This window comes from Poecile atricapillus, chromosome Z (assembly GCF_030490865.1).
Source record: "Poecile atricapillus isolate bPoeAtr1 chromosome Z, bPoeAtr1.hap1, whole genome shotgun sequence".
Classification (NCBI taxonomy): domain Eukaryota; kingdom Metazoa; phylum Chordata; class Aves; order Passeriformes; family Paridae; genus Poecile; species Poecile atricapillus.
The window spans coordinates 129,098,925-129,113,081 of record NC_081289.1 but is presented as its reverse complement, the minus strand read 5'-3'; the positions used below and the strand labels follow the sequence as shown (position 1 = coordinate 129,113,081).

General features: G+C 36.6%; 1 protein-coding gene across 6 annotated transcripts in view; it reads right to left on the bottom strand.

The window, feature by feature from the left end:
• Nucleotides 1-14,157, bottom strand: part of ARL15 (ADP ribosylation factor like GTPase 15) — a 244,183-nt gene that overhangs the window by 222,564 nt on the left and 7,462 nt on the right. For 4 of the 6 annotated variants that reach the window (XM_058864843.1, XM_058864845.1, XM_058864846.1 and 1 more), the window contains exons 2-4: nucleotides 12,468-12,546; nucleotides 10,464-10,554; nucleotides 9,780-9,836 (exon numbers count right to left, since the gene is read on the bottom strand). The exons of 1 other annotated variant lie outside the window; for it this stretch is intronic. In XM_058864843.1, the coding sequence (XP_058720826.1) occupies nucleotides 9,780-9,833 (54 nt within the window). In that variant the 5' untranslated portion in view covers nucleotides 9,834-9,836; nucleotides 10,464-10,554; nucleotides 12,468-12,546. The remainder of the gene's footprint in view (nucleotides 1-9,779; nucleotides 9,837-10,463; nucleotides 10,555-12,467; nucleotides 12,547-14,157) is intronic. One more of the 6 variants, XM_058864842.1, reaches the window with a different exon arrangement.

Here is a 14,157-nt window from a genome sequence, read left to right as displayed (position 1 = left end):
AAAACCCCTATTTTCTGAATCCCATGCTAGAGTTCACAAACAAATTTGCAATCACAACTGATTCTTTCTAATTATGTTCTAATTTCAATGATAAAAAGAGCAGAAGGCTTATAGAAGTATTCAAATGCCCAGACACCAATCACCCAAGGCATGCACTGTGATTCAGAACCACAAGATCTTGCCTAGAACTTGCTCTGGAGTATCAGTAAATTCTTTTCATTTTACACCTCAGTTTAGCCTGCTGAAAAACAAAATAGCTCATGTCTCATTGGGAAGTCTGAAAGTTGAGCCACTGTCTGTGAGATCTGGGAATACAAGCATATGGAATAATAAAACCATCATGAGAGAGTTCCACAGGCATTTCCAAATACATTCAGATTTTGTACTTACTAAGAGTTTTATTCATATTCTCCATCTAGAGCTGATTTACAAACCACTAAATTATTATTGGAGTGTGATAGCTTATAAAAGATTAATTAATGTTACATTACAGGCTCAGCACAAAACACACCTAAAACAACAGTTTATTTTACTGTGGTTTTCTTACTCATTATCCAATAGTCCCAAAGCCTCAGTTCAGCTTAGTTTACTCCAAGTAGTTGTTTTTTGGGTTTTCTAGTTGTTTGGAGTTGGGTTTTTGGTTGGTTAGTTTTCTTCTTTTTTTTTCTTTTTCTTTTGAAATATACATTTTGACCTCCTTATTTATGGGTTATTTGGATTTAAGACTCTCTTTTATGATCCCTATATTATTCTTTCCTGCAAGGCTGAGGTCCAGTATTTGGTTCTTGCCTACTGTGGCAATTGCTTTTTAATCTGGTATGACAAGGTGTGTATTTCCACACTTGATCTCTTTCACAGTCACTTTGTGTTCAAAATCAAGTGAGATGGTGCAGTGAAAAACATTTTAGAACCACTGAAACTAAGAGTTACTTCCTTCTAACATCCACAATATGACCCAATCTGGTCATAAGCCTCTCTCTTAGCAGATTCATCCTCTTCCAACGCAAATAAATTCATGCCAAGGACAAAACAGTGCACAACTCTTACAAAGAGCAAGGCAAAAGCATCTGAAACACAAATCTTGATGTCAATAACCAGAAGTCTTTGTCAAGTCTTAGTCAACACCTTTGCTTCCCTTTCCCCTCCTGGTTCCAGATCCTTTGCCTATAAAGATTCAACTTCACAACAAATCCCATCTCTTTTTCCATACACAGACAAGAAGCGCAAACAGCAAGATATTGGATGGTTTCCAAATACACTGATGTATCTGAGGTAAACCCTGTTTACCTGTAGCTTGCTTGTCACAGCAGAGACTTGAGTCAGTATGGAAGAGAGTATCAACCTCTGTCAGGCCTCTAGGTATGACCCTGTACAGAAGGGTTATTACTTACACACGTGTTTTCCAGAGAATTGCACTGGAATGTCTTCCACTCAATCCAAGATGACAACAAAACAAGAAGTAAGCAGGTCTCCAAGACAACACTAACACTAACACAACATGGACCTGGTTAAGAAACAAAATTTCACATGTTTGGGAAATGTGTGCACTTTTAGAATTGGGGTAGAAATAATTATCTTCCATTAGTATAAAGTGTATCTTGCCTGACTACCTTACAGTATAAAGAGTGGTTAAAAAAATCCATGGTTAATGGAATTTGAGGCAAAGATAAGCAAAACAGATGGGCCATGGTTTTTTGCCTGAGATGCAACATTTATTAATGTTGAGGACATCTTTCACTAGACCACGTTGCACAAAGCCCCATCCAACCTATCCTTGAAAACTTCCAGGGATGGGGCATCCACAGCTTCTCAGTGCAGTCTGTACCAGTGCCTCACCATCTTCACAGCAAATAATTTCTCCCTAATATCTAACCTAAATATGTCCTCTTTCAGTTCAAAGCCATTCCCCCATATCCTATCACTATATGCCCTTGTAAAAGTCGCAGTTACTGCATGGAAACATGTTGCCTTGTTTTGAAAAAGAAACCACTGGAAGATTATGGATCTGTTCAACATGGTGCCAGCACCTGCCCAAGGCTAAAATGAAGTCTTGACAGTGCTACTGAGCAGCTACTCTCTGTTCTGTCATCTGCATCCTACTGGAAGCCCAGGAAACATACAGCAGACTTGTGTGTCCCTCTCTTAAACAACACTTTGATTTGGAGAAGAGGAGGAGAAAGTGGGACATTTCATTCCATTGGCTATTGCTGCTTTCCTTACTCTAATTTAAAGAAAAAACTCTTTCAGATGAGAAGCTCTGTGGGATTTGACCTGGAGTTCCCCCAGTCTTGTTCTTCTGTAACGTGTAAAGGTCCCAGTATATGAATCAAGAAGCATTTTGACAATGCACACATGCTAGGATTTTTTGGGTTGTCCTGTGAAACACCAGAAGTTCGACTCAATGATCCTTGCGGGTCCCTTCCAACACAGGACATTCAATAGTAAAATAATTGCAAGACAAATAATTTGTGTTCTTGAGGTCTTGAAGACACCAGAAGGATTGAGTGAAAGAAGGTAGGTCTACAACATTCACTGGTAGCCATAAATAAAGCCAAAAAAAAGAAAGTTATAAGTTTGGGAAGCCTTGGGACAAACATTGCTGCAAAGGTATCAGATTTTTGCCTGCATTGACACAGGCAATTGTGACAATACCAGAAAAAGAATTTTAAAATCTTGGTTACAACACACCATGTCATAACTGTATGTAGCCTTTGCTATTCCTGACAGAACATATTATAGCACCTCTCACATTTTTACCATTTTCTAAAAGCCTACTGTCCAAAATGGCATTTGAGATCCTAATAACACTTATTTACTTAAAAGCCTTAGTCATAGCAGTGGAACCATAGTATGAATTTATGGCATCTATTAAACACATTGTTTTCTACTCTTAAACAACATAATACCCAGCAATATAAACCCAGTAAAAATTTGATATAGTTTTGTACTACATAAATCTTTGCCATGAAAATGAAATGGCACTCAAAGGTTTTAATATGACAAAATACAATTAGCTTTATGACTTGTGTGCAATATAATCAAACTGATCAAAATACAAACACAGTAATAGAAGGCAGATCTAAAAGCACTATTTACTTTAAAAGGCTCTAAAGGATGGGTAGAATAGCCTTTCCAAAAGCATTTATGGATTTAATTACACATGAATACAATGTTAAACAACTTTGAAGACAGCAGACTACAATTATAAAGAAGCTGTAGCAACAGATATTTAGCAAACCACTTTGAAAACTAATTTCAACACCTAGGCAAACATTTTCAACTTCAAGGTGAGAAGAAAAACTAAAAACCATCATGGAGAGATATATAGTGATGGTAAGAATTAGAAGTGTCTTTCCACAAAAAATAAAAAAAATAAAAAAAAAAAAAAAAAACCAGCTAACTCATGAACAGATTAAATTTTGTGGCATTTGATGCACTTCCCCTTTTTTTTAATCAACTATCCACTTGTATGACTTCTTCCCTTAACAGATACCTATTCTTGAATAAACACAAGATGTCTACAGAAAACGGAGTTGAACTATTTACAGTAGCAATCATAATAGTAACTTATCATTGATGCCCTCAAGATACAATGCATGCATGTTCACAGGAAAAAGCAATCCTCTCTCACTCTAAGACAACTTTTGAGCCCACAGAACAAAAGCTAAGGACCTGCAGAACAAACCTTTCCCACTTCTGCTGTAATATGGCATCTTGTGAAAAATGCAATTACTCTGCAAATATAATTTCTAGTGCTTGAGGTTGTCCAATTGCTGTTAAAGACAAATACAGACTAACAACAAATACTTTACAACTCATACTCAAAAGCAACACAGTTTTCGGCAAGATTATGACTAAAAAAAACCAGAATAATAAAAAAAATCTGCAGCTACATGCAAAATATTATGAGTGATATATATTACTGTTGCTCCCTATTCCCACTTGCAGATCGCCTATTAGATTCTTACTTATCCAACAGTACAAGGTGGAGCATGTGATTGCGTAAGCACATGAGACAGCAGGGCACACGACTTGGATCATAATCACATCACAGCTTAGAATTGCCCCGTCAGGAATCCCTGCAAATCAATTTGCTTTTTTGCACATCTCATTGCTATGCATGGTCCCAACCTCCAGATTACAAAACATGAAAGAAAAAATTCACTTTCACTGAAGAGCCACTTCCAGTTTTTTACCCTCTCAGTAATTCAGATAATACAGTGAACTAACAGATGTGCAATTTGCCACAAATTCAGCATGTTCCACTGCTAACTTTCAAAGTCAACAATCTCAGGGCATCTCAGATTTCAAACAGGTCAGTTTTTTCATAGGAGATTGTCAGAATTTTGAATATTTTTACTCTGCAACCTACTTACAAATTACATTTACATAAACCTACTATATTCAATTTTATTTGTTTTTTAATTTTTTTATAATTTAAGAGGCTATTTTACAAACTACTCCAAAAAAGGATGCTCAGCAGAGGCCATCAGAAAAATTCCATGCTCATATTGTCACCCCCTGCATCACAACTAAAGAGTAGTTTATTTTCCATGTGGAGCACCATGAAGGCAAAATACAACATTTTGACAACACATTACACAACTGTTTTTGTTGGCATCAAGTGTGAGGATTAGGAATCCTGACTTTCAAAGGGAAGAAGCAAAACAGCACTTCTATACAGGATAACTAACCCCAAAGCTTTGATAAATGCAAACTGAACAGCACTTTGTCTGAACAGAAAAAGATTGGAGACTTTTGTAATTATGATCTGGGCTTTTCCCCTCGTCCTCCCTAAAGCTAATGTGGCTAATGTGGAAGAACCACACTGCTCTTCTCTAGAGCAGGAAGAAGCCATGGACAGCAGAGACCAATCAGATGGAATAAAACCTGTATTCCGAAAATCCCTAGTCCAGGACAAGGCTCTATTCCAACTTGCAAGTTTGTCCAATGGAGATTCTGACAAAAATTAACAGTCTAATTTTTTAGATTTTGCAAACCATACCTTTCCCAGTGCAATCAATTACTAATTGTCAGAGGTTCCCAAAGAGCTGGAAACCCAGCATATATCACTGAGTTGCCCAGGGAAGCAATGCTGTTACAGCAGCATTGACTGCACCAAGCTGCTGAGCTCTTTGAATGGGTAGCATGAGCTTTGGCCACAAGGAGAGAGAGATTCTCAGCAATGTCAGCACAGCTCACTTTAACCAACTAACTCCATGGAAGGACAGGGAAAAGAACTGTATTCTGATCCACACTCCTGGCCCAGCCTTGATGTTCTCCCCCCGACCTGTCTTTACTTTCCTCATTTGAAAAAATGTTACAACTGTTCTTTTTATTTCAGGAAAAGTAGAAAGGAAAGTCTCAGCTCATAGTACAAACCCTATGTTGTATCTAACATTCACATGCACTGAGTGACACATGCATCAGGACAGTCTGCCCCTCTTTCTCCTGTTTAGGTTGATAGCAACACAAATCACAACCAGCATGGTTCAAGAAGCTTGCTGTTTGCAACAACAAAGCAGGCACAGTACCACCCAAGGCAAGTCACTGCCAAGACTGGGGTGATAGAAAGAACCTTTTATTTAAGGCTGGAAGTTAAAATCATTTAAACCTTTCCTTTCCAAAAGTCTATCCACAGAATATCAGCAGTGACTGTGAATGGAATTATCCACGTTTCCCCAAGGGTAGCACATAAAAGGGCTTTTTCCTGCTGAACTTTTGTGCTTTTGTTTTGCTGCTCATGTCAAGGACACGACATGGGAAAGGGAGGAGTAGACAGGATATGCTATATGAACACTGTTATTACTTTAACTTCATATTTTCCAATGGGAAACCATGTCAGGGAGGGGAAGAGTCTCATAGGGAGCTTTCCACACTCTAAGTCACAGGCTGGCCCCAAGCACCTCCCAGACATGTTCCCATGATTACGTCCTATTTCATGGCTGCCTTTAGTTGCTGGGTCATTTGGTTCCTCTTCTTTTAAAAGCTTCCTCTCCACCACTTCATAAGTAAATGTTATTTCTGTTTTCTTCTAACATCAGACAAATTCCTTAGGACAACAGCTGATTCCAGTCAAACCATTTCAAGACATGAATTTATCATTATAAACAGAGACAAATGTAATTAAGTCCAAAGTAAACCATAAAACTAAAAGCATTTGCATCGTTTACTATACTTACCATATACAAACTATAGCAAGCAAAGCCGCAAAAATGCGTCATTTATTTCCACTTCTCATTGCACAAGTTCAAGCCAAGAGGCTACTAAAACTAAAATATTGGTTACTCATGATTTTCAGGAAGATGCTAACATTGATGCAATGTTGCCAAAGTGCATCACTTTTGCCATAGCCAGCATTCAAAAGCAGAAAGAGCTACAGGGAGCTTTTTGTTATCCTTGTGTTGCTTTGAAACAAAATTATTTATCTACTGATGCCATATTTTGAAACCAAGAAAAACTTATTTTCTAATTTCTAGGAAATTAGAACAGGAAAATGCATTTTCCAGTATTTTTCTTTCTAATATACACCAGTAAAAGACCATGCTTCCACTGGGTCTCCATAGGTATTTTTGCATGGTTCTCACCCCTGCAGGGGCTTCTGTCCTTGTTTTTCAAAACAACAAGTGATGTGAAAATTACATTTTTAATGTTCCTTCAGTCACATTTAAAGGTTGGGGACAGAAAGAATGCCTTATCAACCCTGTTGGAAAAAGCTTAAAATTATATGCAAATGGATGAAAAGAAAAAAGTCTCAAGGGCTAGTACAGAGTATCAGAGAATCTTCCGGAGTGTATGTGTTGGCATACAATCATGCACAGTTCCCAGGATGGAGTCCTAAATATGTACAAAGGTGGCAAGTGTCCTATCATAAAAACTGTTTTACAAGACAAAAAAATTTGGACTATTTTCCCTCTGAGGTTCACACAGGTAGAATTCTCCATTGATATTTTAATAGGATCTTTACCTGGTTAAGAAAATTAAATCAGAAACAGAAAGGAAATAAATTATGAAGTTTGTTACAAGCTTCCATACTCTTACAGTCTTCACAGTCACACAGATTCATAAATTTATCTGCCTGTTCCCACACATCGAATTGACACTTCTGGCACTGCAGACACTAGTATGGTGGAAGAAGCAGAAACATGCACCTGAAAATCTGCTACTTCTGAGAGAAGTTACTAGATATGTGAAACATTTTTTACTTTCACTGGTTGGCTGATTTCTTAACCCCAAAATTTTTAATTTGAGTTTATGGTAATTTCCTTTGAGAAGGAAGCATCTACCACTTTCAAATCCCTACAAATATCTATATAGTTTTTATATTAACCACCTCAGCTTTGCTCCTCCTCCCTTCACAGTATACACTTTAAAATAATCTTATCTAGTTACTTCACCTGAAATAGGCATTACAACTCCTCCTGTATTCTTGCAAAGATGTAGGTTTTCCTTCTAGCTGAAGGCAGCACAGGCTGTTTTGCCATAGATCACTATATAAACTCTATCTCATAATCTGTACATGCCATAAAAACAGAAAGCCTATTTAATGATGTAGTACATTTGATGTCATGGGTGCTTTAGAAAGTTACTGATAAGCAGCTTGATAACAGACTAACAGTTGAGATGTCTGTGGTTCAAAGGACTAAGAGCCTTACTTGCAGCACAGTACCATGAGGACATGCAGAATAGGAAGTGTCCAAGTAACTCAGTGCAAGCTGAACACATGGTGCTGCTAAGGACTCGTATCTGAGAGACTGCTTAGATTTTAGATTAAAAAAATCAAACTAGCAAATAGAAAATCGATTGAATCTTCAAAACAGCATGCAGCAGGAAGCACAAGACCCAATTAATTAATTAGAAGGGAAATATGAACTGGTATTTTGTGGTTTGCCTCTTCACATCAGTGTGGAACACACAATACCTGACAGCTTCCAGACTGCTGAGACACCTGAGCAACAAATCCAGAGACGGAGTTACAAGCACAAGCAGGGTATGGTGCAGAGGCAGAAATTTTCACACTGTCTTTCTGCACAGCTCTCACTTCAGTAGCCTCGCTGTTTACTGTGACACCAAGCCGTTAAACCTACCCTCCCATCAGATCATCTGAAACTCACCTTCCCAATGACAGGCATTTTTATGGAAGCAAGTACTCTCCACACCTAGCATTTTCCTAAGGGAACTATTTTAGCCTTTAAATGCACTTTACATGGGACCCACGCCCTGCCCTCAACACTGTGGCTGCAACACTCTATCTCCAGACGCTCTGAAGCTAGACATCATACTCCCCACTATCCTCCCTTAAGCACTAGCAGTGAATGAAATCAATTACTTTCTGCATTTTAATAAACAAAGCTAGCTGGTTTTATTTCACAATTTAAAACTAGTTTAAAAAAAAACTAAAATTTAAAAACAGTTGATAGAATCAACTATTTTGCTGCCCAAAAGGTCAGAGTGAGGTATCAGTTACACAACTACCACTATAACTGCAGCTACCACAACTTAGCAGTGCACTCTAGTATATAGAAAACACCTGACCTGTTTTAAACTAAAACAGAACCGATTACTATCAGAGGATGTACTTTGCTGTACATTTTACCTGCTCATACCCAGGTCTGCAATACACACACATTTATACTTGGACATTCCCTCAAATTTGAATGGCTTACTCTAGCCTTCTAAAGAACTGGCAGATCATTTGAGTACCTTGCAGCCATTGAAACGTCAGAGTGTAACCCTCTCTGATCCTTAAGACCATATACTCTTACCACACACAAATTTTTAGATAGTCTTGCTAAGAAATTTAAATACCATAACAAAACATGCCTTTGACTCTTTGTTTCTACCATTTAAAAGAATTTTAGATGTTGGAAAGAGAAAACAGGCAAATGTCAAGGGAAAAAAACCTCAAGCAGATATTAATATTACCTGGAACCAAGTTCTATAAACAAAAGCAAATGTTGAGCTTTGAGACTCTGTCCTCAAGTAAGACTTAGTGATGGCACATAGGCCTCATCACTGTTGTTCAAAACTCACCTAGCCTTCTGACTGTATAAAGCAGTATGTTCCAGGCTTCCTCCTGAAAAGTGTTAACAGAAGGAGCAGCATTCCCACTTCAAAAGCTCAAGGATATGAACCATGATTTGAGCAACTGAGTCTCATACATTATGTAAGCTCTGTTTACACTACATTATTGTAATGTATTCATTAAAATTAATTTCTACAAAACCACATTCACCTAACTGTTCTTATCATTAATTAGAACAACAGCGAACAGAAAAAAATGCTGCATATTTAGCATGCATACTTGAAGTAAACTTATTTCTTTTATATAAGGTTTGGTAAGTTTAACTTAACAGCACTTCCAAAATGTTACAGCTATTCAGACAAAACAATATGTGCATTTAGCTAATATGTTTTAATATGTGACATTACTCAAACATCATAGATACTTAACGGCAAATGTGCACAAACCCTCCAGCCATAACATTATGCAAGAATTCTCCACAACTTATGTACATGAATTCTAAATTTTCTTACACTTAAAGAGGCTGGCTGAATTTTTCCTGACCTTTTTTAACTAAAGGGGAGGATACTTTTTCTCTTCTGGTTTTAGTAAATCTTTGACAGGACAAAAATTTACTGTAGTCTGTTTATGCAAACTAGCATGACAAATCCCTTTTGCTATCTGCATACTTAAATCCAATCCTAAAAAACTTAAGTAACTTCACTCAAATGGCATTAACACTAACAAAAAATACTTAGTTAGAACATTGCCTTACCGTGTAAATGCCAATTCTACAAACAGCAAATGAGAGCTGGATACATTCAGACATAGTCTAAAGGAATTAAAATAAAGACATTATCAAGAACACTATTTATTAAGAACTACTTTTCTTCCCATCCCTCTCCCCTGAAAGAAAGACCTTCTTCAAGGCTGTACTAAACAACCTGAGAAAAATGACATATAAATTCAGGTTATACAGATACATACTACCTTCTATACAGAAGCAGCCAAGTGTAAAGGTGTCAACACCTTCACACTTACTAGTTCAGTATTTCATTAGAGGTTGCAAATTACCTCATGATCCCCAAAATTCCTGTACACATTAATTATTTGCATGTAAGCTTTCAGTCTCAGTTATTTTCATCTACTCTGATTTAAAAACACTCTGCAGGAATAATTTTAATGGAGTGCTTTTTGGCCTCCTAGTGTAAAGAGCCAAAACTGGAGAATAAAGAGCTTCTGTGTTTATATGTTACAGTTTTTCTCTCCCTTTACCATCACTGAAACTGTCTTCCTCTATATACTAGAATAATGCATATAATTTAATGTTTGCACATTTCTGGTGAATTATTATTTCTTTAGCTTTCTGATATTTTCATCTGCAAAGTAGAACATAAAAACAGAACATTTTATTTAATCTGTTCTTATGGTTGGGAATAATCATATTAAAAGTTTTTACCCTCAATTTGCTCAACTTCCAATCTGCTGTGATGCCACAATTCTATGTCTTCTGCAGTCACCCAGAGAGGCTGAGGATGGACTACGAATTTCTGATGAAACAGATGAAAAACACCTTCTTTAATTAGCACAACAAAGCCAGGAAATAAATGCAGCTCTCCAACACCAAAATAAAAACTACTGTATGTTTGCCATATTTCCTATACAGCTAGGTAAAATAAACTAAGCTTACAATGATTTATTCAGAAGAGTAATTGAGGAATTACTGTATATAAGGTATTCAAAAGACAAATCGCCTTCAAGTGGAACATTTTTATTACGTATTTAACAAGTTCACACATTATCTAAGAAAGTGCCGGATGATACAGACTTCAAACATACCTACCAGTCAAAACATCTTTTCAGTATCTGCTTTCTAATTTCTCCCTCCCTCCAAAAAAAAATAAAACCTTTTAGTTTAAATACCCATTCAATTAAAATTTGGATTTAAAAAAAAAAAATCAAAATAACATATCTTATTAATTATAAGTAATGAAAAAAAATATGTAGCAACATTTTTTTCCGCATTTTTTAGATTTTAAAATCTAAATTTTTAACAAAAAGTACTGAACTGTCAAAAAGTACACTGAACTGCCTGAAAGTAATAAGCACCACATGAAAACCTGAAAGCAAACTTCAACAGCACAGGTGATTCTCTTTTCTTACTGGAAGTAATATAGCATGCTATTAATGACAAGGAAATGCTGATTTAAGACACCATTTCAGTTTAAGGAGATTTTTTTCCCAGCTTTAAGACCAAACATCCAAGTCTATCTCTTGTCCTCTAAGCTTCTCCCAGAAAGAAACAAGTCACAGAGAAATAGGAACTGACTTCAAGAAATCCTACAGTTACACAAAGTGGTGGGTCGGGGTCATAAACCATAGCCTTCCTGACAGTACTTGCAGACCTTGTTCCAAAGGTTCCAGGGATGGATGACTTCCCCAAGCAATTTAGTCCAGTGCTTCATTAGCCTTTCTACTAGAAAGTTTCCTAATGTTTAACCTTGGTCTGTGGAAATTTAAGCCCATACTTAAACTCCATGTGATACATTGAATGATTTGCATTTTCAGTATCCTGGTGGAATCTATGTTGCTGGCAGACAAACTTTATATACAAAGTAAATGATTATTTCAGCTTGCAAGAGAAGTAAACATGCAGCAGCAGCAAACTATTAATAGCTTCTTCATGTATACCATTTGCTGCTTTTATTCTAGACAAGCACAGCATCATAAATCGTTTTCTTTTTTTAATTTTTATTCAGTACTTCTAGGCTGTACATTAGTGGGAGAACTAATCTGCAGTTCAAAGTCTCCAGCAAACCCCTGTACATCCTTGCTTCAGTAAAATAAAACAACCTACGTCCCCTGTTACCTTACTCATCTCTTGCTGGGTTTGCTACTGTTAACATTGTGAAACCACAGGCTATTATTATAAGGCATGAATTCTGTCACATACACTACCGATGAATGCTTCCCTTAAGCATTTCCCGAAGAAATACTAAGAAAATCTCTTTTTTAAGCCTCCAAGATAATGCTTATAAACTACATTCTATTGGGGTAAAAAAGGTCATTAAACCCAATGCTATGATCAGTATCTATTATATGAACTTACCTTTCCTTCTGAAAATTTACATTTCCTCCCCAGTAGTATTTCAGTTTACTCCTTGGAAAAGGGACAGGAATTGACTTAAATTATTTGAAGTTTAATGATACTATCCTTCAGACTATCACTCTGACCACAGAGTTAAGATATAGTTGATAATTTGTTGCTACAATGGGGAGTTTATTCTTGATACTTGTAATCTTTCATTACTTTGATTGTGCAACTCACTTGGGACCATACAATTGGGCAACAAAACAATTGTTGAAAAATTTGCATGTAATTTACTTACAGTTTATTGTTGCTTTCTGAAAGGATTTTACACGGTAAGCATGAAAATAAAAGAAAAAAAATGTAAAAACATACCTACAAATACTATGAAGGAGATATCTTGTTTGACACAATTCTACAGAGACTAATTCTTCACAGAAGTGACTTCACATGTCTAAAGTGAAAAATGGAGTCATCAGACCAAATATGTCAAACAATATATGCATGCATCACTGCCAAAAAGCACCCTTCTGCCTAGGCAAAGGGTCATCTCACAAACATTAAATAATACCTCCCACTGGAAAACAAACTCATCGCTAAGTCTCCCATTCACCTAAGACTTTGTTATTTTAATCATACCTTCTAAAAATGTGGCTCTTTATGACATAGAAAGATGTCTGCCGTGCAGCTGTGCAACATTCAATTCACAAAAATGATCTGTTCTACTTTTTCAAGTATTCAGCTTATCAGTACAAATATCAGTAAAAAACAATTTCAGTACCTGGTGTTTAAAAAAAAATCTCATTCAGCTCTGACACAGGCACACAACACACAAAGCTATTGTTTTTAATAATATCTATTTCGTCAGCAAATACAAGATTAAATCCCTACTCATAATATTTACAAGAGACCAGATTTTGAAAAGATTAATTAGAGCATATTCTGCAACTGCTGACTTCAAAGCAAACACCAAATTGAAAGCACTAGCCTCAAGAACCTTGGTGGGCAAAAGGGGACAGTGATCCTAATCAAGCTCTCAGAAAAGAACCGAACAGCTCACCACCTGACAGAACTGCAGGAGCCAGTCAATTCTGCCACCCAGCCAAAATACTCACCTCAACCTCAACTCACTGTGACAATCCTAAATAAACTAGAGCACTGAATATAGCTCCAAGACCACAAAAACAGAAAGCAACACAAGAAAAGGAAGACATTAGAAGGTTTTTTCTGGTGATGTGTTTCTTTAATACACCTAAGATCAAGGTACACTTCTGCTCATTTATAATGAAGTGATACAACCCAGTAATCACTTAGAATTGCTGGACCTTCCAGGCAGTAGATTTTCCACCTCTCTTCTTATCTGTGTCTTTTTTAGTGTATAAAATAGCAAAAAAATAGCAATACAAGTGTATAAAATATGCAGGTTTTAAGGTACCTTTTTGTATGGAGCCTGAAACAAATTCTCAGTGCTTATATGTTTTAAGGAACATATAGGTACCCAAAAGCACACACAACAACACTACAGTAAAGGTAGCAGGAACTTTGACCAGAACTGCTGTTTACTAACCTTGTGTACTGAACTCCAACTAGTAACTCCAAGGCTCTCCTTTCTGCACAAGATGTCACAGCCCTCTAGCACATTCCATTAATAACATTTCTAATTTAAACTCCCTGAATTCCTTTTTAATACTGTTCTCAGGGATAAAAGATAGAGAAAATATTTTCATATTCTCCTTTAATGCTAAATAATTAGATTTCTATATTACCAATCTTCTTGTACATAATCATTAGAAAAATAAATCTTAGTTTGGAGACGAGAAGAAACCTGATGTTGATGAAAAAGCAATGATATGTGAACAGGAAATAGGACTAGATCCAAGAACTCTCTTGTCATCATAAAAAGTAATCAAGTGGATGCACCAGAGAACAATGCTCTCCTCTCTTTTAGGCAATATTCTCAGTAGAACAGTTTTCCATGACTGTTTCCAGGACTGCAGTGGCTCAGACAGTGAAAGATGCATATTAGCCAGCAGAAAATTAATATCTGCAAGATCAGCATAGATGT